Source organism: Botryllus schlosseri, chromosome 4 (assembly GCF_051294905.1).
Source record: "Botryllus schlosseri isolate E-star chromosome 4, Bs_hap1, whole genome shotgun sequence".
Taxonomy (NCBI): Eukaryota; Metazoa; Chordata; class Ascidiacea; order Stolidobranchia; family Styelidae; genus Botryllus; species Botryllus schlosseri.
In genome coordinates, this window is record NC_137239.1 from 21,495,026 (window position 1) to 21,521,548 (window position 26,523).

Here is a 26,523-nt window from a genome sequence, read left to right on the forward strand (position 1 = left end):
ACTTCTCCCCTGCTTTTGATGCCAAAATACATCTTAACATCCGTCATGTCGTTATCACTCATATGTACCTGAATCTGAGCACATTACTAAATGCGATATGCAGCCTAGACCTGTCTCTTCGCAATATTGACCTGGCTATAGATATTCATATTTTGTTTATTAATTAGAGCACGCTCGACCTATTTCTTATCATCAATAACTCAGTTAGGTTTTACTTTACTGTGATGAAGGATATTCAACTCCAATTGATAAAAAAGCAAATATTAATTTGGATATAAAAATGAATGCGCCAAAGGTCAACGAATCATTCACAGCTAGAATATCGGAAACTTCTCGGCATTGTATCAAAAATACGTCTAATATCATCGCATAGGTAATCATTAAATACCCACGTTACCAAAGCAAGCAGGTCCTTAGATACTATTTTAGTCCTATTGTTTTAAGATATAATCGAACGATTTTTCTCGCCAAGCTATATGCTTTTGTTAGCTTACAAGTGTGTATCAGATGTCATTTCTCTGCGTCCCTTGAGTTATTAGTTCAAATGATTTCAGAGTAATGGAATGATAACTATTACTTAATTGACCTCTACCACAATGGGTCGCTAATTCAGGCTTTGTTTGTTGTCATCACCGTAACGGAGACTCGAGACTATGCGCGCGGCGCGACATAACTTCTCCATAAATTGAAGAAAGTTATCCGATACCGTTCGGAATAATGGACGGTGACAATAAATCGTTGGACTGCGCGCGTTGCGAACGTGCCGCAGGCAGAAGCCCAAGGACGCATAAAGGTTGAGATTTGGGATGATCCACTTTCCACTGGGTGTATTCATTTTTGAAATTTGTTGGTAATGTGTCACATTTATCTGGGTCCAACACTTTATACCGCCATACACATAGCGAAAGTTTCTAAAGCTGAAATAGGTGCCACAAATAAAATATTGCCAGTCAAACGTTATCAGATATGATTTCGTATGTGTCAGCCGCATAGATACGAAATACGGCCTAACGTTGTAACAACGCGGTAGTTAGATCCTTACTTTAAATAGATGTCGTTTCGGTGAAAGCGGGATACCGTGGCAACATGTTCTAATGCTGTGATAAAGCCAAGCTTGACGATTCAAGTCTCCACACGGTGTCACGATGTGAAGGAAGTATGTAAACGACACTTCTTGACAAAATAATTTTTGACAAAACAATTCTTAGAGGCGTATAATTTTAGTACTCGAGAAAATTGACTCTTACGCAACTCGAATCAATAAAATCAACACTCAACTCGGATTCAAGCATACCGTTTTCATAACCGTTATATTCATATATGCTTTCAAACCTCAGCATGATGTTCATTCTTTCATTACAACTATGCACTCCGTCTTTTACACCTATCATTATATTAGGGTCACCGTATTTTGGAAATGTGAAAAAAGGACACTTTTTCAAAATTTCCAGAGCTACAAAACTGGAGTAAAATCTGGTGAAAATGGTAATTTTTTCTTACTTTGCGGTCGGTTGACTGAAAAAAGGTAATTTTTCAGGCTCAAGTCCCGGAAATCACGTCGGAGCGTTGCTTGGCCGCTGATTTCCTAGATCTCGGTCCAATTTCCACGTACATTCAACCAATATTCTCAAAAAAGAGGACAAATTCCCAAAAAAGTGAACATTGAGGCGTCCTCCGAGGACACTTTCAAAAATGTTAAAAAAGAGGACAAATTCTTATAAAAGAAGACGTATGGTACCCCTACGTTATATTCATTATACTTTCTATATTTCATGCCCTTGGTTACAGCGCCATAAAGCGGATGGATGATATATTGCTATATTCGGCGCTCCACAAGTTACCTGGGGAGCGCTCTACCTGCTAAGTAAAATGGCAAGAGTAAAGTAAACTTTTAAGAATTCAGTAATAGACTCAAATTGTTTTCCTATGCAATACATGAAGAGGTCAGATTACAGAATTGCGGTAGTTGAAGAATTGACCAGGGTTGCAGAGGTAGAGATTATTGAGAATATTATTATTAATACTACTTCCACTTGAATGATTCTGTCCAACCCTATTATATTCGATTCCTCCTGTCTTGTTCGTTATTGCGCTTTCAGATGGGATATCGCTGGGTAATTGAGGATCGATCTGTTTAGATCGGTCTCACATTTTCACACAGAATGAACCACCAGATACTGCCAAGAAACAAGGAAGTGAATCCGTCAATCACAAACATCTGAGGCCTGGTACAAAGCATCAGCAAAGGCGTATGTTGTCTGCCTCGGTAACATTTCCATTAGTACGGCTACGAAGGTTTGACGCACTGTGTGTACATTGTACCATCATTTCCCCAAGTCCAGGTATATCTCCGGATGAATTCTATGTCTCTAAAGCAATGGTCACCAACACGCGGGCTGCGTGCGGCCCGCGAGGTCATATTTTGCGACCCGTGACTTGATTTGAGATTTCGGAAGAAGGCTATGAAAACATTTTGAAATCCGAAAATTGACGTGCAATGGACCAAACATTGCCAAGACCGAGACGATTATAAAACTGCTTAGGGCAGTGGTTCTTAAACCGATGGGCGCGCCCCCTTATGAGGGCGTGAAAGCAACTGAAGGGGTCGCGGAGCTGCGGACAACTGAAAAATTTTTCGCACCCCGTTCGATTTACCTCGAATTCATAGTTAAATCATAGTTATAGTTATTTCTCAATGTATAATCTGGAATTCATATCATAGAATTCTCTCCTCAACATTCATAACCTTCCATGCCATCAAACTATCCGTTGGGATTGCTAGTCTTATGGATACATTTTGTGATATGCCTATAAGGGGCGCGTGAAATTTTTCAGTATCATAAAGGGGGGCATATCTAAAAAGGTTTGAGAACCACTGGCTTTTAGGGCTTCCCCACAAGATCAAGCTATACCTGGAGATAGTCTTTCAGCTAGCAACGTATCTCGATAGCTCTCAAAAGCGTTTGCAGGTATCGCGTACAGCTCAGAGTTCAAAATAAAATGAAATTGATGACAGTGATCCTTTGCTATATTTTTATTACTTTAACAAAATATTACTTATTCTTTTGTGGTCATTATACCCATCGCCTATGTTAGGTAACACAACGTTTTACTGGCATAGAGTTTTAAAACGTGGTTACCTACTTGATATCGATATTGAATTCATGCGGCCCACGGCCGCTACGAAATTTGAAAAGTGGCCCGTTTTGAGTTGGCGACCCCGGCTCTAAAGGATCAAATCGTTCTTCTGCTCGACAAGAATATTTAAAACTGTTACAAGGTCCCGTTGTTCTGAACTAATAGCAAGTAACCCTTTTAAACTTTGCTTTCGGCAATGATCATTTTCCAAACTGCCTTTTCCTCAGTTTACAAAGTGCCCTAGTACGGCCAGTCTCGCCTGATTGTAACGCGTTTCTGTAATATACGCAATGCAATGATAATTGGATAAGCCATCTTGTACATTCTATAAATATATTACCAATATCTCATTTTCGATTCGCGATAAAAGGTTTTCTGCGAGATGACAATTGCGGTCTCTCTGATTTCTCCAGACAACGGAATTGTCATGACTGATACACGGTGTGTAATAGGAGACGGCATAGTCGTGGGATGATCCAGAACAGACGGCATTGTTCCATGTTGAGGCCTGAGTATCGAGTTCACCGAAGGATGAAAGCATTCATAATTTGAACCATAATTATTATACATTTGGCATGACGGTCACGTATCACCGTGACACCATAGTGTCCTATATGTAGGGCTGGGCAAAATCGAGTACCTAAGTGATTCGATTCTGAATCCCGTAATATGCTTCGAGTCGAGTCGAGCAATCGAGTATCACTCATTATGATGTCACAACAGGATGTACTATGTCGAAGTCCAAATATGAACCTGTTATGCCACCACAAAGAACGCAATGCCTGTTATCCATCAGATTAAAGATACTTTGGTATCTTTTCGCCCATACCGATTTCATTGCACTTCTTAACAATTTTGTTGGATGATAATGACTTCGGAAATGTGTTATTTCCAGTAACGTTCGTTGCATTAAACTGTGCCTGGTATGCTCAAACAAGGCCAATCAAGGTCTCACGGCTTCCTCAGTGGAAAAGAGTATCAAAACTATAATTCTCCTCAGTAAATTAACTTTCAGTTGCGAGTGCCGTATAATTTCAGTACTCGAAAAAATCGTCTTTTACTACTCGACTCGAATCATTAAAATTAATACTCGATTCTGATTCGAGTACTCGAATCATTTTGCCCAGCCCTACCTATATGGTGTCGACACAAGCAAATCTCACGGTTCGATGAAATTGTATCACGTCACAATTTCCATTTGGCTACAGTCAATTTAACGGTCATTTTTGACCGGCTTGCCGAGCATTAAATTTGATGAATCGGGTATCAATCGAAAGCTGACTCTGCACTGATTACGAAAATATAAATTTTATTCCACTCATGGCCCTGGAACCCCCACAATCAGCCCCAAATTATTCATTGTTAAGTAGATTGGCAGTGTGACGCAACAATGCTGTCTGGCGAAACGAGAGACTAGCTCAAGAGCAAGGATGCGGCCGAGCGGCGAGAGTGGGATCAGCTGACGTCGCGGCAATAGCAATGAGCAATCGCGTCGCAGAGAAACGCTGCGCTGTTTATACTTTTTCTATGCGCTTCGGTACAAGCGAGCACGCCTTATCAGCCTTTCCTTGACTTTTAAGGGTAGACCTGGGTCCACAGAATGTATTAGGGCCCTACCAATTTTCGCGCAATATCCTTCAGCTGATAGAGATATGTAGGCTACGTCTAAATAGTCTACATTGGATATGTCACATTATTATGATATCGATTGCCTTAGCCCGCTAGTTGCGTAGGGCTCCAGAGACGCGTGGCGCTGTTGACACTTTCTATGGGCACTTCGCTAAAAGCGAGCACACACCAGCCTTTCCTTGACTTTTAAGGGTAGAACTGGGTCCACAGAATGTATTTGGGACCTACGAATTTTCCTGCAATATCATTCAACTTATAGAGATCCTTCCGTCTAGGTATAGCTATATTAGGGCTCTTCAAAAATGAATTTTTTTCTCAAATCGTACTGGCTACTTGATAAAATTGTTAGGTTATCTAATTTAGGCCTACACACAAAATTTGGTTCAATTCCAGCCAGTAACCGCTTTGCTACAGGAGAAGAAAGTTTCTATTTATTATATACAATTAAATAATAAAAAATTTGAAAATTTTGTGTTCACCCCATGAAAGTGTTAGGCTGTCTATAGAAACGATGTTCACCAAATTTGGTTCAATTCCAACCAGTGGAAGCGGAGTTATTGCCGTCGAAAAATTTTGATTTGAATAAAATAGTATTTACGGTGAGCATGACTATGATAAGAATCGGTCACCGTAAATCAAAATTTTTCGACGGCAATAACTCCGCTTCCACTGGTTGGAATTGAACCAAATTTGGTGAACATCGTTTCTATAGACAGCCTAACACTTTCATGGGGTGAACACAAAATTTTCAAATTTTTTATTATTTATTTTTATATAATAAATAGAAACTTTCTTTTCCTGTAGCAAAGCGGTTACTGGCTGGAATTGAACCAAATTTTGTGTGTAGGCTTAAATTAGGTAACCTAACAATTTATCAAGTAGCCAGTACGATTTGAGAAAAAAAGTCATTTTTGAAGAGCCCTAAGCTATATACATTGTATATTGTATTAGCCCGCTTGTAGTGTCGGTCCCCAGAGTCAGGTTGCGCTGTTGATGGCGGGTGTCGCTGTCGATACTTCCTATAGTCGCACACATTACGAGCCTTTCGTTTACCTGTAATAATAGTGGTACATAGAATGCATTAGGGCCTTATGAACCTTCACGCATTCTTCTGCAACTTATAGATCTTTCCGTCTATGCAGCTATAAACAATAAATATGTCAGTGTCAGATCATGAGGTCGACTGGCTTAGTCCGGAAATAATACAGGATTTACTGGCGATTAATGACGAGGATTAGGCACCGAGAGTATCTTCCCGGCTATCAGTCGGGTCTACAGCAACGGTAACCAACGCAGATGTTGCGAATTCGCTGATTGCTTCAGGAATAAATGACATAACCTTCACTCCGTATGGGCACCCAACTGTAAAGAATTGGATGATGTATTTCGAGAAATCCCGCAACAAAGACAGGCTGGCCAATGGCCATGCAGCAGGGCAAACACTGTTTACATGCGGCTGAGTTTTTATTATCAAGAGTCTGGAAGAGCAGATGATGCTTCGCATTTATTGCTGAAAATTATAAAACAAATAATGTATAAAGAACAAGACACGTCGGAGAAATGGAAAGGTGGGGAGATAACATCATATGAGTGCGACGCACTAGAATACCTTGGCGGATACGCAATAAAAAAAGCGATTTCAAAATTCAGTGGAAACAATGTAATAAAAATTATTTCTACTAAACCGAATGATGGCAGCTTTATTACGCTAATGGAAAAGAAATCCGGACCTCTCCATTGTCCTTCAGAGGATCTGCTCAGTTTAATGCAAAAAATGTATCACTTGCTCAGCATTGAATTCAGCCGTCGGCCGGACAGCATCGATACCCGTGACTTTATTGAATCACTGATGACTAATTCTTATTATCAGTCCTTTATTCGAAAGATTGAACAGACGATGCTGCCAGAATCAGATCCCGAGTTGATGGAAAGACTTATAGCCTACATATCTCTATCAGCTGAAGGATATCGCGCGAAAATTGGTAGGGCCCTAATACATTCTGTGGACCCAGGTCTACCCTTAAAAGTCAAGGAAAGGCTGATAAGGCGTGCTCGCTTGTACCGAAGCGCATAGAAAAGTATAAACAGCGCAGCGTTTCTCTGCGACGCGATTGCTCATTGCTATTGCCGCGACGTCAGCTGATCCCACTCTCGCCGCTCGGCCGCATCCTTGCTCTTGAGCTAGTCTCTCGTTTCGCCAGACAGCCTTGTTGCGTCACACTGCCAATCTTCTTAACAATGAATAATTTGGGGCTGATTGTGGGGGTTCCAGGGCCATGAGTGGAATAAAATTTATATTTTCGTAATCAGTGCAGAGTCAGCTTTCGATTGATACCCGATTCATCAAATTTAATGCTCGGCAAGCCGGTCAAAAATGACCGTTAAATTGCCTGTAGCCAAATGGAAATTGTGACGTGATACAATTTCATTGAACCGTGAGATTTGCTTGTGTCGACACGATATCGGACACTATGGTGACACGATCAGTGCAAATGACGCAACGATTTCCAGATCCATAATCTTGGGTCAAAGGTGCCTTTCGTCCTATGCCACTGATAGCGCTGTGGTGATTGGGAAAGCACAACTCTTTCCGAATCGTGGATACACGGCGGATCCCATACAACAGGAGTGGTTTCGTGCAGTGATACAGATGATTACAAATACTTTGATTACAATCAAATAGGCGAGCTTGCGTCTATTCGTTAAGGTTGCATTTAATAAAAAAAGTGTTTTAAAACAATTTGTTTGTCCGTGGCAAGTTTGCATGCCGGTCCGCCAAATATATGAGTTTAAAAAAAATCTCAATTTCAAAATGGAGGTTGAACGGTTTTTTTCCAAATGGAGCTTCAAATTTTAAATTGATTTAGGCGTTTGAAACGTATTCGGTGTCGTGATAAAGTGTTTGCGGTTCACAATGGTGGAAGTTTTGCTCGAAAGTACATGTTAAAAAGTAGCCTACAGCTCGTTTCGGACAAGTGATATGTGAAAGCTACGAAGACTGTTAAAGGTCAACTGCATCTTAAAAATGACTTTGCCTTATATCGTACGTTATGTGGTTAGGAATATGAATAAAATATTAAAAATTGAAATTACATGATAGTTTTCAAGTAATTTAAATTATAAATCGAAAAGCTGAAAAACGGATATGAAATCATTCAGCTATGAAATGACGTCATGTGAGTGACACGGCTAAAGTCCTGGTATAGCTCAGTATGGTAAACAGATAGTTATTTTATTAGTGTTGGGATTGATTTTGATACTGGATTTGATTGTGAATATGGAAGGTATGAAGAAGATGAGGCACGGAGGTACATCTGGTGTCGCGTGTGGTTGCTCGAATACGCGATATTCGGTACCCAAAGTGTCTTTTCATCGCTGTCCAAACCCTATTGCTGGAGAGGATTATGAAGACTGTGAAAGTGATATCCAATCCCTGTCAACTGATGATAGCTTCCACCCAACAGAGTTAGATGGCGAGTCAGAGTGAGTACTTGAACAATGTAATCATATTTGTACCAAGTCTTCACCAAGATATTGATTTGCAGGCATTCAGATTCAGAGGAATGTCTGGAGAAATAGCAAGAACACCCAGTTTGTGATTGTGGACAGAAATAAGCTGGTGAGCATTTTTCAACATTGTCCAATGTGTCAATCAGAGTCGGACGTGCAAGAGTCTGGTTTAGGTAGCTCACTGAGAATCAAGCAAGACTGCACAAACTGCTCATACTCCAGATTTTGATTTACGGGTGGTGTGGATGCCGTTACATCCTTTAAAGATGAAATAGCCTACTTGACTGTATCAAAAAGAAACAAACTGCTCCATTCAGCATATATACATGATACATATAGGCCTAAATTTAAGTTACAATGAATAGCATCTTTGATTCTGTTGTTTACCATTATGACAATCCATTTTCAGATTCATTGGCATATGAAAGGATTTGCGATGTTCTCTACTCCACGCGAATGAAAATGACATACGCCATCTATCGCCGAATGGAAGCACTGTTGGAAGTGAATCATTCAATGCCCTCCTCAATCATTTCTGCCAAAGTTATATCACTACAACCATATTTCAGTCAAAAAGCCAGGTAGGTACCTTGCAGTGTCTCGGCTATTCAAAACAACCTATATCAGTTTTGGTATGATTACTAGCCTCATCAATTATGCATTTTTTGTAGGATGCAGTTGGCAATCCTGCATTTCAATGAAAATTGTACGAAAACTCAGAAAATGCCAAAAGAAAGAGCACCGCGGTCAAATACCCGAAGTACAAAAATGGGAAATGTACGGTCCACAAGAAGATACTTGAAAATTCAACATTTGGTAACTGCATGACGTCGATCTGACTGCATCATAAGATTTCGTCATATTGTTATGCCTGTTCTAGATTACTGCAATGAGCTTGTCGAAGAAGTTCAAGCACTCATCAGAACTGGACCAGAAACTGATGTTGAGTTGAGCGATTGTGCTGAGACCGTTCTACCTCCTCTGACTAGCAGCATAATCAAAATTAGCAGAGGGGAAGCTATTGCCCGACCGACATAAAACTCGATATGCTTTTCTGCCTGACACAGTAGTTATTTTGGTCCATGAGATATATGCGTTTATTATTTGGAATACAACTGTACATTCACAATGTGGCGTTACTGAACTGGAATCTTTTATAAGAATTTGATGTAAATTTTGTTCGGACAGCAGTAACAACGCATGCAGGCAGGATTTTCCGCTGCTTTTTGCCACAGAATCCCCATACCCAGCGAACACAATTTCTGTAGGCAGTATGTTTCAACTTCCTGAAAAGTAAAAACAAGTGTATTAGTGCGAGAAAAGTATTTGGCGACCGAATCAGAGACTCATCCTATTCATGCATTGAACTCGATGTTATTATTCTGCGGCCATATTCCTGTTGATATCCATAGTAGGACATCTGCAATACGTCAACGTCCAGACACACTAAATTACATCCTGGCAATTCTGTGGCATACTTTAATTCTGTCAGTAACTCTCGGAACCTCCTTACAGCAAAAACTTATCAAGATACACGGCTGAAACGAGCTATTACACTACAGACTATATATTAGGGCTGTTCAAAAATAGCTTTTTTTCCTGAATCTTGATGGTTACGTGATTAAATCGTTAGGTTGCCTTAAAAAACGACGCACACCAAATTTTAATTCATTCCAACCAATAAACGCTGATTTCGTACAGTTTGAAAATTTTGAATTTACCCAAAGATGCAAAAAAAAATGTTGGTCAGATTTTTCTGTTAACCCCATGAAATCGTTGCGCTGTCTTCTGAGACGATGCAAAACAAATTTGACTCAATTCCAACCAGTAGAAGCGGAGTTATTTGAGATTTTCGATGACAATTCTTGGATTATCCACCGATCTGGGATAATCCCCAAATTATCGAAGAAAAACTCAAATAGCCCCGCTTCTACTGGTTGGAATTGAGTCAAATTTGTTTCGCATCGTCTTCGAAGACAGCACAACGATTTCATGGGGTTTGCAGAAAAATCTGACAAAAAATTTTTTTTGCATCTTTGGGTAAATTCAAAATTTTCAAACTGTACGAAATCAGCGATTATTTGTTGGAATGAATTAAAATTTGGTGTGCGTCGTTTTTTAAGGCAACCTAACGATTTAATCACGTAACCAGCAAGATTCAGGAAAACAAGTTATTTTTGAACAGCCCTACTATATATACAACTGTATTTCATGTAGTCTCGATGAGTGGCTTGCGCTGAGCAAGCTAGGCTGATCATGACCCATCATATGAAGCTGCAAGGGGTTCCACTGACGTGGGATCGAGCGCATCAACACCAGAACCAATCCGGCATTTAAACGGTAAGTACGTGCAAAATTGATACTTACATTCGACATCCGAGTACTCGGACTCAGTCTCAATATCACTTGGCAAATACGTTACAATGGAAACCTCGGGTATAACTGACTAGAATAAAAACTGCGAGAACACAAACAGCCGCTGTGACCGGTGTTGATAATATGTGTCACTCACTTGACGTCACGATGCACATTCTGCTTTTTCTGCAAACATGCCAATATTGGAACTTTCAGTCAAAATTACGGCAATTTCCGATTGATTTGAAACACGGAAAGTCGGTAATTTCGTTATGAAAAAAAATTCTGAACATGATTCCGCAAAGTTGTCATGAAGATGCAGTTGACCTTTAAACCAAATTCATTCAATTCCAAAAGTGCAAACAAACGAGCAATTGGCAGGATAATAGAGGCTATAACAAACAGCAAAGTTGCATCTTTAAAGGGATTTTGCAACAGAACCACATATAGATATCTAGTATGAAAAAGACAGCAGTGATTGGAGTTTCCAATTTTGCGTTTGAGCTGCATACATTTGTAGTAATTCAATTTCGGGTTAATGTAGATTTTGAAGATTCACGGGTTCTCAATATTTCTTTTAAAGTTGTAGGCCCTACTTGTCCGCGAGGTCACAAATGTTAAGAAGGGCTGACCTATGCGATTTAATAAAGTTTCCAAACATCTGTTTTACAAGTCACTGCGTAGATAAACCTGACGCTTGGAGTCCCGTATCAATACCAATGCAACGACGATAATGTTGGAGTTGGTTATAAGTTTGTATTAGTGGAAAGGAATGCTCTTTCTCTTGTTACACATTACAACCGTCTTCTTATCTTCTTATTTTGTTACTCGCGAACAGATCATAGCAACTGGTCGACCGTTCGCACAGTGGTGAATACGAGTAGCCAATGTGGTACAGATGGGTATTGAGTCCACTGGGTAAGTAGTCGATACAAGGTAGATTCGGAGGGAAGTTGCAATTTACTATTATGCCTTTATACATGCATTCGCAATGAGCAACGAGAATCTGTAACGCAAACAGCCCTCTAGTGTCGGAATGTTAAAGAGACAACACTCCCTAGATGACCTACCAGAGTTTGCGTTAAATGTTACGAAAATTGTTTCGCTTTAAAAGACCGGAAGTTTCCTGACTCCGCCTACAAAAGGTTAAAGCGACTATGAGTGCAGGTGGACAACATTGCGGTATCAGTCAGGCTTCTCAATTTATTACCTCAGTTCTCCACCAAATATAGCTAAGCGTAGTCTACTATCATATCAGTAGTATTGCAAAGATTAATTGGATAGACGGGAATTCAGATAGGTACCAGCATTCACGATAACTAATATTAAATGCATGGTTGCAGCCATGTAAACGTACAATTATCTTGCATTTCAATGAACAAGCCGTACAAATATGACTTGCAACCTTTCAGGGTTTGCATTATATAGGACTTAACCTGAATGCGGTCAATACCGGACGCAATACCAACGTGAGAAATATAATACCAATAAGCGTTATGAAATCGAATACCGCGTGCCGAAGATTAAAATTCTTGGACGTGAATGTATACGGCGTTATTGTTAACAAGAAGTCATGCGAATAGAGCAGTTTAAATGGATCCAGGCCCATATAGCTGGAGGGGTAATAACAGAATATAGTTTTATTGCATGTTCCTAATTTAGACATTAACCTTGCTAAATTGTGCCATAAGTCGTGCTTAATAACGCACGTAAGATATTCTTATCCACCGCGCTTGTTTCAAATTTTAACAGCACCCATAGCGTGACACGGTCAGTCGCAAGTATCTCCACTTATCATTAGCTGAGACATTTCTGACCAGCTCTAAATTTAACCAGATATGTTGTTTACTGTAAAGGCCGCGAGGATTGACTATGTGGTGGTTAACAACACCCGCAAAGGTGATGTAACAGGGATTGTGTTTGGAAATTCGTCGGGTCTGAATTTGACCGTGCTTGATCAATATGGTTTTCAATCACAATTGCGCTTTTATCGTTAATGTTATACTTACCAGATATTTCAGTCATACAAGATTGGAATGTAATAGGTCAATACTGCCAATCATTTTAGCTCTATATAGCTCGCTCTTTATAGCCTATATAAGACGAGGAGTAACTCACAGAGTCGTGATATTTTTCACTCGCGACTTGGTGTATGAAGATGCATTTTTGATTAAGTAATTCCAATCATGTAGCATGTTTTATATGTCGCAAGTTAGGTTTTCATGTAAGTAACATTAGCGAAGATTGTAAAAATAGTTGCAAGATCATTAAGTTTCAATGCGATATTAGAAATAGCTTTATTTCTATGGACGGACTCAACTGCTGTGATATGGCTAAGTAGGTCATCTTATCACCATGATAGCTGTGACCAATTGCATGAAGATACTATGGGTATTATTAAGTCTTTGCTGCAACCAGTCCATGCATCTTTTATATAACCCCGCACATTTTTCGAGCTCCTAATCCTATATACTGAAGAGATAGTTGACAATGCGTGTCACCCAAGAAATATATGCTGAATTTAATTACGCTTTAGACATTTTCGTCAGACTGGATGGCGACATGCTAGGAATCGCATAAACACAATCCAGCAGTCACACAAACACATCCGTGCAGTAAATAATATTTGTTGTACTACTGAAACGGCATCAATAAATGTATTTGTTACGGAGAATCAACGTTATCAAAGAAACAATCTTGCTAATGTGACTGATCCCTGTAAACTGTATATACGGGTACATGTGTACCGTTTGGTTTACTTACAATCTTACATGAGCTTGTACGTATGACTATCGCAATGGTGAAATTATGCTGGAATTGACTTTGAACTCTTGTGCGCAAATCCGCGAATAAGAGCTATAATCGCACCGCGGATTATATGGCAAACTAATCCTCAAATATTTGAATAGCACATTTAGCTGCCCTCGTATATAGCGGATTGCGAATTTCAGAAAATGAAATGTTTGAAGAGCTTCTTGGAGGTACAGAACTTCAATATACGTCATATTTTGTGATACGATTGTTGATATACAATGTTCTTTCCAATTCTCTACTAGTTGCTGACGATTACCCCTGACGAGTGTCAGCCGAAAATATTCGGGTTCATTTCAATATGAATATACTATTTAAAAATGAAATGTCTTATACCGGAACTAACGGTTCAGTGATATATTAGTCCAGTGTTCATAGTTATGATATGATTCTAAGTGAACGACAATATATAATTAATTTACTAAATTATCTAGCCATATGCCCAAGGTTGGACATGGTTCCAAATGATGCACGTTATGAGCAATTATTCTGGTTCCTTTCAATTTAGAATTTACCATTCAATTGTATATTGAAGTTCTGATTCTCCAAGAAGCTCTTCAATTGTAGTTTAGTGCCGGGTGCCCAGAGTCGCATAGCACAGAATGGGTTGTGATCAGTTAGAAAGAAATTCAAATCAATATATCAGCAAAGGCCTTGAGCACTAGCAGCAATCAGCTTCAGATGGAGAATTCGGGGTAGATATAAGATGAACGGTGACAGTGCTGAGATAATCATAGTAAGTCATCAATGAATAAAGGGCATTGGAATAGATGTGTTTCAGTTGTAGTTTTTAAGGTCAGTAACTACTCTCCAGTTTCTCTCTTCCGATTTCCAGATCACGTGATTATCGGGGTGGTGTGAATTTAAACACTTACTCTAGGCGCAGTTACATGTCAATAGTATATAACAGCGTAACTAACAATGGAGATTTTATAATTGTCTGAGGTAGGATTTAACTGTATTGTATGCAGCACTGCCTTAGTAAACCAAACAGTCCGTGTGTTATTGTTGTTTATTAAGCCAGAAATAGGTGCTTAACCACAGTTATAGTCTTTTGCGCCACAGTCAATGTTTGCCTACACATTTTTCTCGATTAGAGATTTATAACGTATACTGATACTTAGAGGTTGATTTATATTTTTGTTACCTTCTCGAACGACAGCGTTGAGTATTTTTCTGAACTAAATTCTGGCGAAACATAGGAACACAGGAAAATGCTCACTGGGTGGAATCAAAAGAAATCAAGGTGAATTGGTATTTTCAATCATGGACGCAAATATGCTCGGTGAGTCATGAGTATTTTGGTAAATATAACTATAGCGGGGTCGGGCATTAGGTGCTTTCTTCACGACATTAGAATTTAAATGCCCTTGAAATATGCCCTTGGCTGGTCACAATTCCGATATCATCGTATTACCACACACGTAAGTGATGTCGTGGTGAGACTGGCATATTTGCGTTCTTGGTGTGTAAATGTATGAATTGGATTGCCCAAGCAGCTGATAAAGGTGATATTTCCTCTGACCTTATGTAGATAATTTTAAAAGGATTTTCGGCGAAGTGCTAATCCGCGCAGTTTAAAAGAGTGCTTTGGCATATAGTTGACTAATGCACGGCTAATCAGTGGTCAAAATTACCAGTAAAGTAATCGGTAGAACTGGTTCATTGTCATTATAATCAATTAATCATCGATTTCGCAGGCCTGTAAGCCCTGTATAAGATATTCCTTCGCGATCAACTTCATCGAATGCCCCACCAATACAAACAACATACATCCCGCTACAATGCATCGTTGCGAATCGTCCCTTTGTGACTATATACCCGCGAGTTTGAAGAATAAATTCCGTGTAAAGTGTGATTTTATTAGAAAAACCGCTTTCAAAACGCTTCGATTCAAAGCCGTTGCGAAGCAACACCCAATTGTATCAATACCGTCGATCTTTCGTAAGCCACTGTACACATGTAGCGTTTAAGATTAAGTTATTCATACTGACATCGCTTTTGATGTGTTTTTCAATCCTTGTGAGTGACAACAGGGTAACACCTGCGATAACCAGCCTCATTTAATTACTTACCGCGCATGTTTATGCTACTTGAAATACGTTGTATTGAAAATGCGTTCGTCTAGATCTATTTTCAAATTATATTAGTCCGAGATCGGCAAGGAAGGTGGTGTGGTGTATAGGCGTAAACTTGATAACAAACAGTGTGTTTTATTGCCTGATATGCTTGAATATACGTGATATATGTGCTCTAACACGATATATCGTTTTATAGCATTATTTGCCGTCGTCGTGGCTTTTCACTGAAAAAGTAAATCTATTGCAATAAACAGCATACACTAGCTGTCAAGAAGTATTGTTTTCCATGTAATGAGGTTTTCTGTTTCCGTATCACGAGAACTATACAGTATTATGTATTGTCGTCGCAAGATCCACTTAAGTTATAATCAAGTTTGATGAGCAAATATTGATAGCAAAATTATTGTCAAACGATATCTATATTATATACAGCTCATATATATGTGCGGGTGTGGATTGTTTAATCTTACCCTCGTGTTTCATTTTGGTCGTGATGACATATATGAACTCTCACTGATAAGCTACATTAGCAGATCATGACCATACTGTGAAATCAGATGATTTTGGCAATGACATGGAGCTATCATTATCGAAAACTTCTGTATAGTCAACTTAATTGCCATACATCACACGATGTAGACCAGTTAAAAGGTTCAAGAATTGTGAGAATCAATCTCCCGAAGTACGCCTTAATCACCCCTGCTTTCAGAATGTTTATAAAAGAAATGCACTATCGCAACACTGTCACGTATGTAACAAGCTGCATCTGGATTCTTGATGACATAACATTATGAGGCACGTCAATATCGTTTTTGACCCTAAACTTAACGGCGATGCCTATATTTTCACTTATACAGACATCAGTTTGAGCGAAAATCTCAGATCATCATCCGATGTTATGTAGTCAGCTGCACAGGCCTATATTGAATAAAGTTGAACATAACACTGGTCAACAAAATGAATTTTTTTGCAGAACATCTGAGAGCCGTTTCTGGGGTTTTAGAGGTTGCTGATTACGAATATCACATTAGCTTTGCCAGATTGACTCTTGTTCAGAAGATACTTATACCCCTAAAAAAGCCCAAAATTACTGTATTTACCCGTGAATATTTCACTTGGTAGGAAGAAAATCGTAGTTTTTTCAAAACAACAAAAGAAAGATATCAGGGCAGATGAGCTGAACATATTATGGCAGACCATTGCTGGAACCTTTCGGGCAACTGCACTAAATTGTTTACAAGCGAAAATCATAGAAAAACAATTGTGCTTTAAAATAAACTAATAATATTATATTCCAACTGATTATTTGAAATTTACAATAGGAGGTTGACGTAGAACTGATTGGATAAACGCCACGTTATTTGAGTATCTAGTTAAATATTTATATACATGATTGGAGTTTATTTATGTACATGATATCCGTGAAAATCTATAACTTTGATAAATCTAATACCCCTAAATATAAGTGCTGTTGCTGTATTTTGATTTAAAAGTCTTATTTGTGTAAAAATAACAAGTAGCTGGAATTTTTTTCAATCTCTATAGTACGACTGAGCTGATTTTCTATCCAGCCATTTCAGCGAAAATGTTGCATTGTAGTCAAATTAGCCCCATGGGTCAACTCCAAAACAAGAGCCGATTTGAAAAAATTAACTAAGGTCATATTCAGAATCGGTACTCTTCAAAACCCCCGAAACCACTCTTAGTTTGTCTGCCAAAAAAGATATGTGTTGAACAGTGTAATTCGATCATGTTACAGAATAAAATTGGTGTTGCCAACAATGCGCAATGCACATTCGTTACATGCATATTTAGAAATGTTTCGTGTGTTCCACGGACTAAATTCTGTATTGAGACTGGTTGGTGGCTTTTTGTCCTTCGCATCACGGTCAACGATGACGAATACAAAAAGCCTCCAACAATATCCATGCCATTGACGAATATATTGGCTAGTACATAAAATAGCGAAAAAATATTGGTGGCCGAGATCGACCCGGAATTTCAAGATGGTCGATGTATACTACAAACGTCAATGACGCAAAGTCTCTGAAATCCGATCCCATAATTACCGGGTTTATCTTACTTTGCTTTCACCATAAAAGCGGCTTCAGTTCCGACCCTGATAATTTATATTTGGGATTTTAGGCTGGATTTTCTCACTCTGGCGGTATATATGGTATTGGTTGATAGTGAATTATGCCGAGCGGTTACTTGAACTGGTTGGCGACGCACTAAATATTCCCCACGTATACCATAATCCTGTAAACAATAACACTTTGGGCATTTGCGCTATGCCCGACACCGCATAGTTCATGCGATCACATTCTTCCAGCAATCTATAGCATTAATGAGAAGACGCCTACAACAGTCAAGGTTGGGCGAAATTCGAATTCTACAGCGGCGATGCTCCGCTGATACAACCACTAATAGATACACATCAATTCCTTAACAAGATTTTCCTCTATGTGTCCATATAGCGTCGGTGGGATATGCAAAAGTCAGCTTTACCGAAAGTCAGTCACATTTGTCGCAACTAAGATAGTTATTGTTTTGTGGGATATAAATATATACCAGAGAACGGGAAAAAGTTGGTAAATGAAGTAATGTTATCTTCGAATCGATATTGTACCAGTGTTGGGATGACTCGAGTCAACTTTTTCGTATGGCTTGACTTGACTCGAGTCACTTTGCAAAATTGACTTGACTTGACTTGACTCGGCGCTTCAAAAATGCGGATTGACTCGTGACTCGGAGCAAAATTTACGAGTCAATTTCAAGTCATCGGGTAAACGGTATCAATTTAAATCACTGTATTTTGTGTATGTTCGTATTGTTCGCGATCGCGATACGCCTCTGTCACATGTGAGAATAACCATGCCATTCAATGATTGTAAGTGTCATTGATCCTCTATTGTTACATCACAAATGGATTGACCACAAACGAAACGATCACAGCTCAGGTTATCGTAGTAGCAGTAGATTAATCTCATAGCAAGGTATCTCTGTTTCGTAGACGGCCTCAGTGCTGACATTGCGCAGTGATCACCTGTACCAACTCTCTTGTATGATTTAAATCGAGCGAATATAGTTTATGCGGTAATTTTCTCACGGATGTGTAGATGGGTAGTGTATTGTACCATATCAATTTGTTGCAACTTCTCGAGGCTACGTATTCGATCCTACTGGCTGATAAGAACAGACTGTAACATGAAGCTATGCAGTTACTCGCGTATTCTATTTGCAGTTCTACGTGTGCGTGAGCGATAAAACGCTTTATTGCATGCATATTAAACTTTGTGTTCGTTATTTGATTCAAGATAAATGATCAATTATTCTGTCTTTCAAGCAGCTAGCAAAATGTAACGACTTTGAACCGTCACTGATACTTCGAAAATTCAATTTGACTTGAATTGTGACTTGACTCGTGACTCGACTTGACTTGACTTGACTTGACTCGAGTCACCTCCAAAAAACGAGTGACTTGACTTGACTAGAGTCACCTTCGAAAATCGATTGACTTGACTTGACTCGAGTCAAAATGTGCAATGACTCGAGATGACTTGTGACTCGAAGGTAGTGACTTGATCCCAACACTGTATTGTACATGGTGAATTGGTGATGTACGGATTACCTGCGGTTGTATATAATCATGGTCTATTCTATAGAATCCTTAAAAACTACAAACAAAGGTTATCAATTAACCGGCGGGCTTGGTTGCTGTTTGTATCAAGTCTGAGCTGCGTCGCATAGACACTGCGGGCTAAGTAAAGTCCGTCTTTCAATTTTATAACTCAGGAGGAAAGGAACCTTGAAAATGCTAAGGACCTTCCGCTAAGAACCGTGTAATGCGAAGGTCAAGGTCAAAAGATGTCACGGCTTGTTTAAGTCGATATAATGTGCGCTTATACCCTTTGAAAATATGACAATGCAGTATTTCAGCGACGCCGCTGCTACTATACCCGTCAATTGACGGATACTTGAAGGGCTTCCATAATGTTTAAATTTCAATTATCTGACAAGTTCGTACTCAGCTTACAGCGATGTGGATATATAATAGCAGACTGAAAGCAACTTGTATTACTGAATCAACAGCAATTGCTATCGATAACCAACAATTGCTAACCATGACTTTATTTTATAGAAATTTTGTAGTATATTGAATATATTAGCAGAAAATGTATACATTGTCTTATCTTCAACGTTTGTGTATAGGCGATAGTGATGATGCTTACCTGCTTATAAACTCACAATAACGACGCTGACGTAACCGCGGGATACCATAATTTTAAAAACACTGCATATATAAATTAGCCTATAATTATATGGCAACTACGTGTGCACAAACGTTAACAAAGGTCAAGCGGTAATATCCAATTTCAAATGCTTGATCAACATCAGCATGACAATACCACGGAAGCATCGCGTTACTTTGTTGTCGGGCGGAAGTATAATGTGTTTAAACCACTGTAAAAATAGTCGGCATTGGAAGAAATCCATTGGTGATTTCTGCAGCATTGACAATGGACATGTTTCGGCAATTGACAATTCGACAATGGCAAAAAAACAGTCTTTTTGCATTGATTCCTGTATACTCCCAGGAGGCACGTAGCGATTGAGGAATCCTGTTGACAGGGTGAATGAATAAGCCAAATATTTTGTGAAATCAATAACAATATATTTTTAAAATTAGGAAATATTTCTGTCCGAAATTTGAACAAGTTTTTTTTCTTCAATTTTCATTCGAGGCAGTTTCACAGGCAACTAAACTAGTCATGTGATTATCGAGCTCCCGAGCCCCCTTCCTTCACGCTCTGCATTTAGGATCAATGCCGCGTTGCGAAGAATATATATTAGATGAGTCAGGTAACACTAAATTCGCAGTACACGTGCGCGCTAATACACAACCATGATCGAATTGTTGTCATAACGTGGTGTAAATGCCCTATGTGTTACGGGGTAGTCTACACATAAATCGAGTTCTTATCCCGATCGCTCACGAATTACAGAACAACATATTTGCAATCAAAACCTTACATTATAGGTAAAAGGAAACTTTCCGGTTACACCGAAATCAAGACAGATGTATTTATCGATGAGGATAAGATATTTATCCAAGGGTTCTTCAGACGTGATCGCAATAAGTTTATTGATTGAGCACTTTCATATGTGCGGAAGAATAGATTTGTCTTGTTGTTCGCAGAATATAGCCATTGAAACACTGCAATTTAATAAAAACACCGCAACAGAGCCGTAAGAATGCCACATTCGTTACTCCGTTGCGTCACTCTGTTGGTTCTGAAAATATCAATCACAACCAATTAGCCATGACGACACGTTCAAATGATGACTTGTAGACATATTGCTTGCATTGTATAAGTGATCGATCTTTCTTTGATTAAATTTCGTCTCGATAGTTCCGAGAGATCAAATAAACCGACGAGGATATGTTATGTGGTAGCCATATGTCCCATGCAGCAGTACTTTGCTACCCAACCTAATGCAAAAGCTGTACATTACAATGCTACCTATGAGATATCATCGACAACAGCTATTTTGATATAGGCCCATGTAGGCATTCTAATATGAAAGATATAGATACTTATATGATCACGTGTCGCTATTGAGAATGCACGAAATACACCCATCGCTATCGAAATGCATTGACCTAATTTACTACAAATATGTGATCTTTCTCCGACGCCTGTCCGAGCATTCATTTATCATCTTCATCATCTGGTATAGATTTGATCTGTATTCGTGGGTATCATATACTCCGCGGACTAAATGTCATTGTATTGCAATATACGATACCAAAGTGTAGAAATTTTGAACATCATAGTATGATTGTTAATCCTCATTATGATTCGATGCATTTATCATTCAGGAATAATGCTGGCGTTGATGAGTGTCAAGGGATCCGGTGAAGTTCATAACGGGACGTCTTACCGTCATAGATTGGGCGACCATAACATCACGGACAACAGCGATGAATACATTGACTATAACATGAAGAGCAACCGGACAGACAGTACAGATATTGGATGTTCTAAACAAGGAGACATACTGGTGGCTTCGAGTGAAGTAGACGTATTGACACATACCTTTAGTGATTCCGATGCTGGATTTCAGAAGACATCGCGATGGACCATTATACCGAAGCATGCAGGCGGTTCGGTAAGTTTAGCCAATTCAATATCTAGAACAGTTCTATGCAGCTGTGGGCGTGGACTGCAGTGAATGATCCCACATTTGAAATATAGATGTCGCCGATGCCATTTGCATGTTATCAAAAGCAACATCCATATATAGCCTAATAATAATGTATCTTAAATAACTCAATGATTTCAGTACAATTACAATGTAACGATTAACATTCTTGTGAAATTCTGCTGTGCTGAATGTTACATTACAATTAATGTAAATTGCAACAGCATTTACGAAGTTATACTAATGGTGCTCGCATCCCAGGCATTGCGTGATGGTTCTATCCTGGTCATGTGTTCACCTGAGCATACATTGAAGTCACTTTACCACACCGCTAACAACATTTAGTATAGTGATAGGGTGCCTGTCGTATCAGGTTGGCATATATGTGACTAGACCTCCTTATCCGCGAGAGGCCAATTTGTTGACATCTCCATTATTTCGATTAATATAGAATATTAAGATAGGTTTCGTAATGGGATTATATGAATTTGCGTTTTTAAATATATGCCTTACCTTACGTCTCGGTGCAATTATCACATTTTGAGCAGACTGCAGTCCATGGATGATCGTCATTTATACTGTATTACCGGTAAAAGTAATGCTGTTAAGGCGTAGGTCAGCAAATGATTGGAAATACGGGGGTATTGGTGTTCAGCGTCTATTTGTGCGCTTAATTGCTCCTATTATCTCAAGCTTGGTAACTTTCCGGAAGATTAAATGTCAGCGGATATCCAAGCGGTTCCGTTTCGTTCTGCTTCAAGTCACAAGAATCCTCATTGTGATATTTACAAACAAACCGAATGTGTTGCAACTGTAGCGCAACAGCATTCGGATTTTACCAATTTGCGCAGTGCCGTAACTCAAGACACCTGCAACTATACCTGTAATAACAATAAACATTGCACAGTATCGAGTCTTTTGAAGGAAGGTGTTGGAGTATGATCCGACGAGTAAATGTTCTTTGACAGGTGACGGTTGTAAAACGCGATAACATCGTTTTACAAGATATATTTGAAGGTGGCTGTTCTACGCTACATGTCTTTGAAAGCAGTTTCAATAAAACACGGGGATCGTGGTGTCAAGAATCTCGACTGCTCGCTTGTCACCCGGTAAGAAGCACCTTAAGAATTAGGATTTAATGGTATGGAATATGGATGGCAATATGATATTCACGGATATGCAGGTGGTGGTCGATTTGTATCATTATCGAACCGAGTTGAAGTCTTTTCACCGCCTCTACACGAGAAGTGATAGACATATATAGTTATAATTATGATGCCGACTCGATACAAACAGAGCTTTTTAATACCAGGAAATATTTGTCTACCACGTAAATGCGTTATGCATGTTTTCTGATTCTGAAACTAAACCATTCTGTACACCCGACCGGATCCGGATTCATAAACTTCATATTAATTGGTAAATTTTCATATATACATATAAATTTGCAAATAGAGAGGTGACTCTTTCTCCGCAGCATCCGTTTCACCTAGTTAGCTTTCGAAGAATATATATTGGTTCATCACGCTATAAGATAGGTTGCTTTCATTCATTCTCTTCATTACTACACTTGTGACACTGGAGTCGGATGTTAGGGGCGGAAAATTATTTAATTCAAGCATTCTTGTCGTCCAGTAATTGCACTGGTTTTTAAATATTGTGCAGCAATGAAGCTTATATGTAATGGTTATACTGTGGGCTCTGTACTGATAACAATATGTATACGCTTGCATTCAGATTTCTCAGATTCAGTATCACTTCTACGGATATAGTCCCATTTCACAGCCTGGGAAAGCTATAAATATCGAGTACACCCCTTCTCAAATCCGTTACGACGACACGAGCGATGAATCATTCAGTATGTACTACTATGAATGCGGTGGTGAAAGATCCAGAGGTAACTCTTAGTAACATTTTCACGATAACCTAACGTATATTGCGGAATGCCACAGCAGAGCTATGGTAATCGAAGGTATTATAGCAACTCCGTACCCTCCAATATTATATAGTAGGCTACTTGGTTGACATAGTATTGGAGTATTCAGGCTCTATGCAATGGTCTAAAAGTCACTATGTTCCAACCACGAAGTCATGTTACATACAGATTAAGAAAAATCGGTACCAAAAACATATTCTCTAAATACCAATTGTAGACTTATGTCCGTAATTTGGAAGTAATTTCATTATCACACCATAAAAGCCAACGAACTCTGGATTTTCTCCAGAAACCCCTACCAAAAGAGTATCACACTGAACGGTTAATACTTCCTTAATGATATAGTATATATTGCTCATATCATTTATTTTAACGACTATGCTGATTCTCTTGAGAAAATGCAAGTTACCTGTGCCTTATTCGATCTGTTTACCCATGATATAACAGCAACATTTTGACCTATATGTTATCCAAAGGTAGCATCGTAAATGTTATCAACGCAATCTATACGCGTCAGTCTCGAGAGTTATTGTATAAGCCTCGCGACTAATGTTTCAAACTCATCTGAATAAATTACATTACAGGACTATTGCGATCTCCCAGGTTCTCCTCCGACTTCGACCCTACTCCATTTACAGTGTATTGCAAGTGGGATCTCACTCTTAAACAAGACTTTCCATATGGTTTGCTTACATTCACTGGTTTCAAACTGCCACACTGCGAGACCCAACACTTGACCATAGTGCGGGACACCCTTCTTCACGAATCAGAAGTCGCCGATGGTATTTTAGATATTCTAAATCGCGACACAAATGCAAGCACTGACAGCAGCATGATTTTATCCGGTATGTATTTCACATCAATTCCTATTAGAACCGACTATGTCATTCGGAATGTAAAAGACAGCAGAAATTCCACTTCAAGCCATATCATGGAGATATATCGAGAATACACTTTAACATCGGACGAGATTGCAAAAAATCCGAGGTTGGGAATCCATATCGTCGAGAGGAAAGTGTTCTGCGGGGATACCCGTCCGAGTAAACACTGGAAATGGCGAGAAGGAAGGAGTAATATTACATTGATTTTGCAATCACGATATTCAACATTAAGAGAAGAAGTAAGTATGTGACATTTAGCAATAGCAGCGGTTGAACTATACTTCCGAGGTGTTACATTTTAACTATTCCAACAGGGGTTTTCAGCTAGAATATCCCTATTTTCCCGGGAAAAGTTGTTGCGAAGCATTCACCAGCGACATGGCAATCATCTTCACCAAAGTTCGAAGTCACCTGGAATGGTACCGCGGACGATATCCAACTATATCATACTGATTGCATTAGTGCCTACTGGTTTCACTCTGGTGTTATGTCTGATGATATGCCAACTCAGACGACGGGTTTCTTCAATAGCAAATAATCGCGAGGGGTAAGTATACCGTATTAAGACACTCGTAGCTCGGTAATCGGTATTTAACGCCTAAAATAGATTATATAGGGTTAAATCGGAATCAGGAATGTAGGCCTACCTCACGGGTCTGTTATAGTTGCATAATGCAATAAACGTGGTAACCTCACAATATGATATCACAAAACTAAAAGGGTTAGCGGCCATTTCCGTAACTATATCTCTGAGTAGGCCTACAGGGATAACAGCGATACTGATGAGATAGGACTAAGGAGCCCATTCCATTGCGCAATACATGCACGGGTTTTATGTGTTAGTTTGGCTGTAGCAGGCGTGGGAACTCATCGACTCTCAATATCATATTTGCTTGCAGTGACAAATAAAATCATTCTTTGTCCATGTCCAGTTGTCCACTTGTTCAACGTCCATGTAAACGTTGATAAGCATGCAATGACGTATTGAGAATGCTTCTCTATATTGGTTTCGATGTTTCTCAATGGTAATCTGTCTGCAAGAACTCTATATGGCATTAATTTCCATTTATCAAATTCACTGGCAGAGGTTACACAGAGAGGACCAGTGTCAATACTCGCACATCCACCGCTGGCCGGCTTGTAGCGTCGCAGTCTTCTTCGAGACTGTCAAGTTTTCGAAAGCAACAACAGCAAGTTGATCGAATTCGTCGCACATCTAAAAAGGATCCGGCGAAAAGTAATCGGATCGGCAAAAGAAAAGGCTCGCTCATAAACATGAAGCCTTGGATCAACAGAAGGAAGTCTTCCCTCCGACTAAAGACTGTGTTTGAAGAGGGTAGTTCCATCCTTTCAAAGCATGAAGATATGATTTGCGAGGAAGGAAAGATTACGGAGCCAACCGAAGTTGGCACGTAACTTCGGGTGTAATTCCATGCATGGGAATTTGCAGTTCATTCCGACCTCGCTGATATTGCTGAGCATAGACACTGTCAACCGTTAAAATCACTGTGACCAAAGTCTACTATATGTTCCTCAACTTAAATATAATATATAAATACCCATCATGCGTCCTGAATATTCCTTAATTCTATAGGCGGGTAGGTCATAGGCCTATGCGTGCAATCTTTCATCGTTGCACAATGCACAGCCCGTGGTGCCAACTACCTTTATCAATACACGTGGGGTTATGCATTGTGTGTATAGAGAAGAGAGGGAGTATGAAAACGATGCAATGAAAACCTAATTAAATTATTATAGTTTTGTGAACAATATAATTATTTCCGTTACGGTCAGAAATCGAAGTGGACAGTGAATATTCTGACTTGCAGTTGTTATAGGCTAGATTACTTCATTAGTCATCCCCTTCGTCGATACTCTTACGTCGTATTTAGAAAAATTGCCCATAGAAAGACCTGGTGAAAGACGCCCCGAAAAATAAAACGAATTAATAGAGCAAGAAAAAGCATCAAAAGAT

General features: G+C 39.2%; 2 protein-coding genes across 3 annotated transcripts; both read left to right on the forward strand.

Annotated features, from left to right (window-relative positions):
• The first annotated feature begins 7,771 nt into the window (after positions 1–7,771).
• On the forward strand, positions 7,772–9,406 carry LOC145437394 (uncharacterized). Of its 2 annotated transcripts, XM_080314610.1 has the most exons (5): positions 7,772–8,250; positions 8,313–8,386; positions 8,687–8,858; positions 8,949–9,093; positions 9,158–9,406. In XM_080314610.1, the coding sequence occupies exons 3-5, from the start codon at positions 8,734–8,736 to the stop codon at positions 9,227–9,229; spliced, it is 342 nt and encodes a 113-aa protein (XP_080170736.1). In that variant the 5' UTR covers positions 7,772–8,250; positions 8,313–8,386; positions 8,687–8,733; the 3' UTR covers positions 9,230–9,406. The 2 variants fall into 2 exon arrangements, with proteins under 2 accessions (XP_080170736.1, XP_080170735.1); XM_080314609.1 differs by having other exon boundaries at positions 7,776–8,250; positions 8,313–8,858.
• A 4,381-nt stretch (positions 9,407–13,787) lies between these two features.
• Positions 13,788–26,111, forward strand: LOC145437395 (uncharacterized). The gene is made up of 8 exons (XM_080314611.1): positions 13,788–14,728; positions 21,409–21,698; positions 22,700–22,840; positions 23,469–23,628; positions 24,252–24,512; positions 24,570–24,787; positions 24,863–25,095; positions 25,634–26,111. Exons 1-8 carry the CDS (start codon positions 14,710–14,712, stop codon positions 25,962–25,964), a joined length of 1,653 nt encoding a protein of 550 aa, XP_080170737.1. The 5' UTR covers positions 13,788–14,709; the 3' UTR covers positions 25,965–26,111.
• The last annotated feature ends 412 nt before the right edge of the window (positions 26,112–26,523 follow it).

Bases quoted from the DNA above. Each gene is read 5' to 3' on its own strand.
- LOC145437394 (XM_080314609.1), top strand. From the start codon at position 8,635: ATGAATAGCATCTTTGATTCTGTTGTTTACCATTATGACAATCCATTT. The intron at 8,859-8,948 runs GTAGGTACCTTG...CATTTTTTGTAG, and splicing joins TATTTCAGTCAAAAAGCCAG to GATGCAGTTGGCAATCCTGC. The intron at 9,094-9,157 runs GTAACTGCATGA...TGCCTGTTCTAG, and splicing joins ACTTGAAAATTCAACATTTG to ATTACTGCAATGAGCTTGTC.
- LOC145437395 (XM_080314611.1), top strand. The intron at 22,841-23,468 runs GTAAGAAGCACC...GCTTGCATTCAG, and splicing joins GACTGCTCGCTTGTCACCCG to ATTTCTCAGATTCAGTATCA. The intron at 24,513-24,569 runs GTATGTATTTCA...GGAATGTAAAAG, and splicing joins CAGCAGCATGATTTTATCCG to ACAGCAGAAATTCCACTTCA.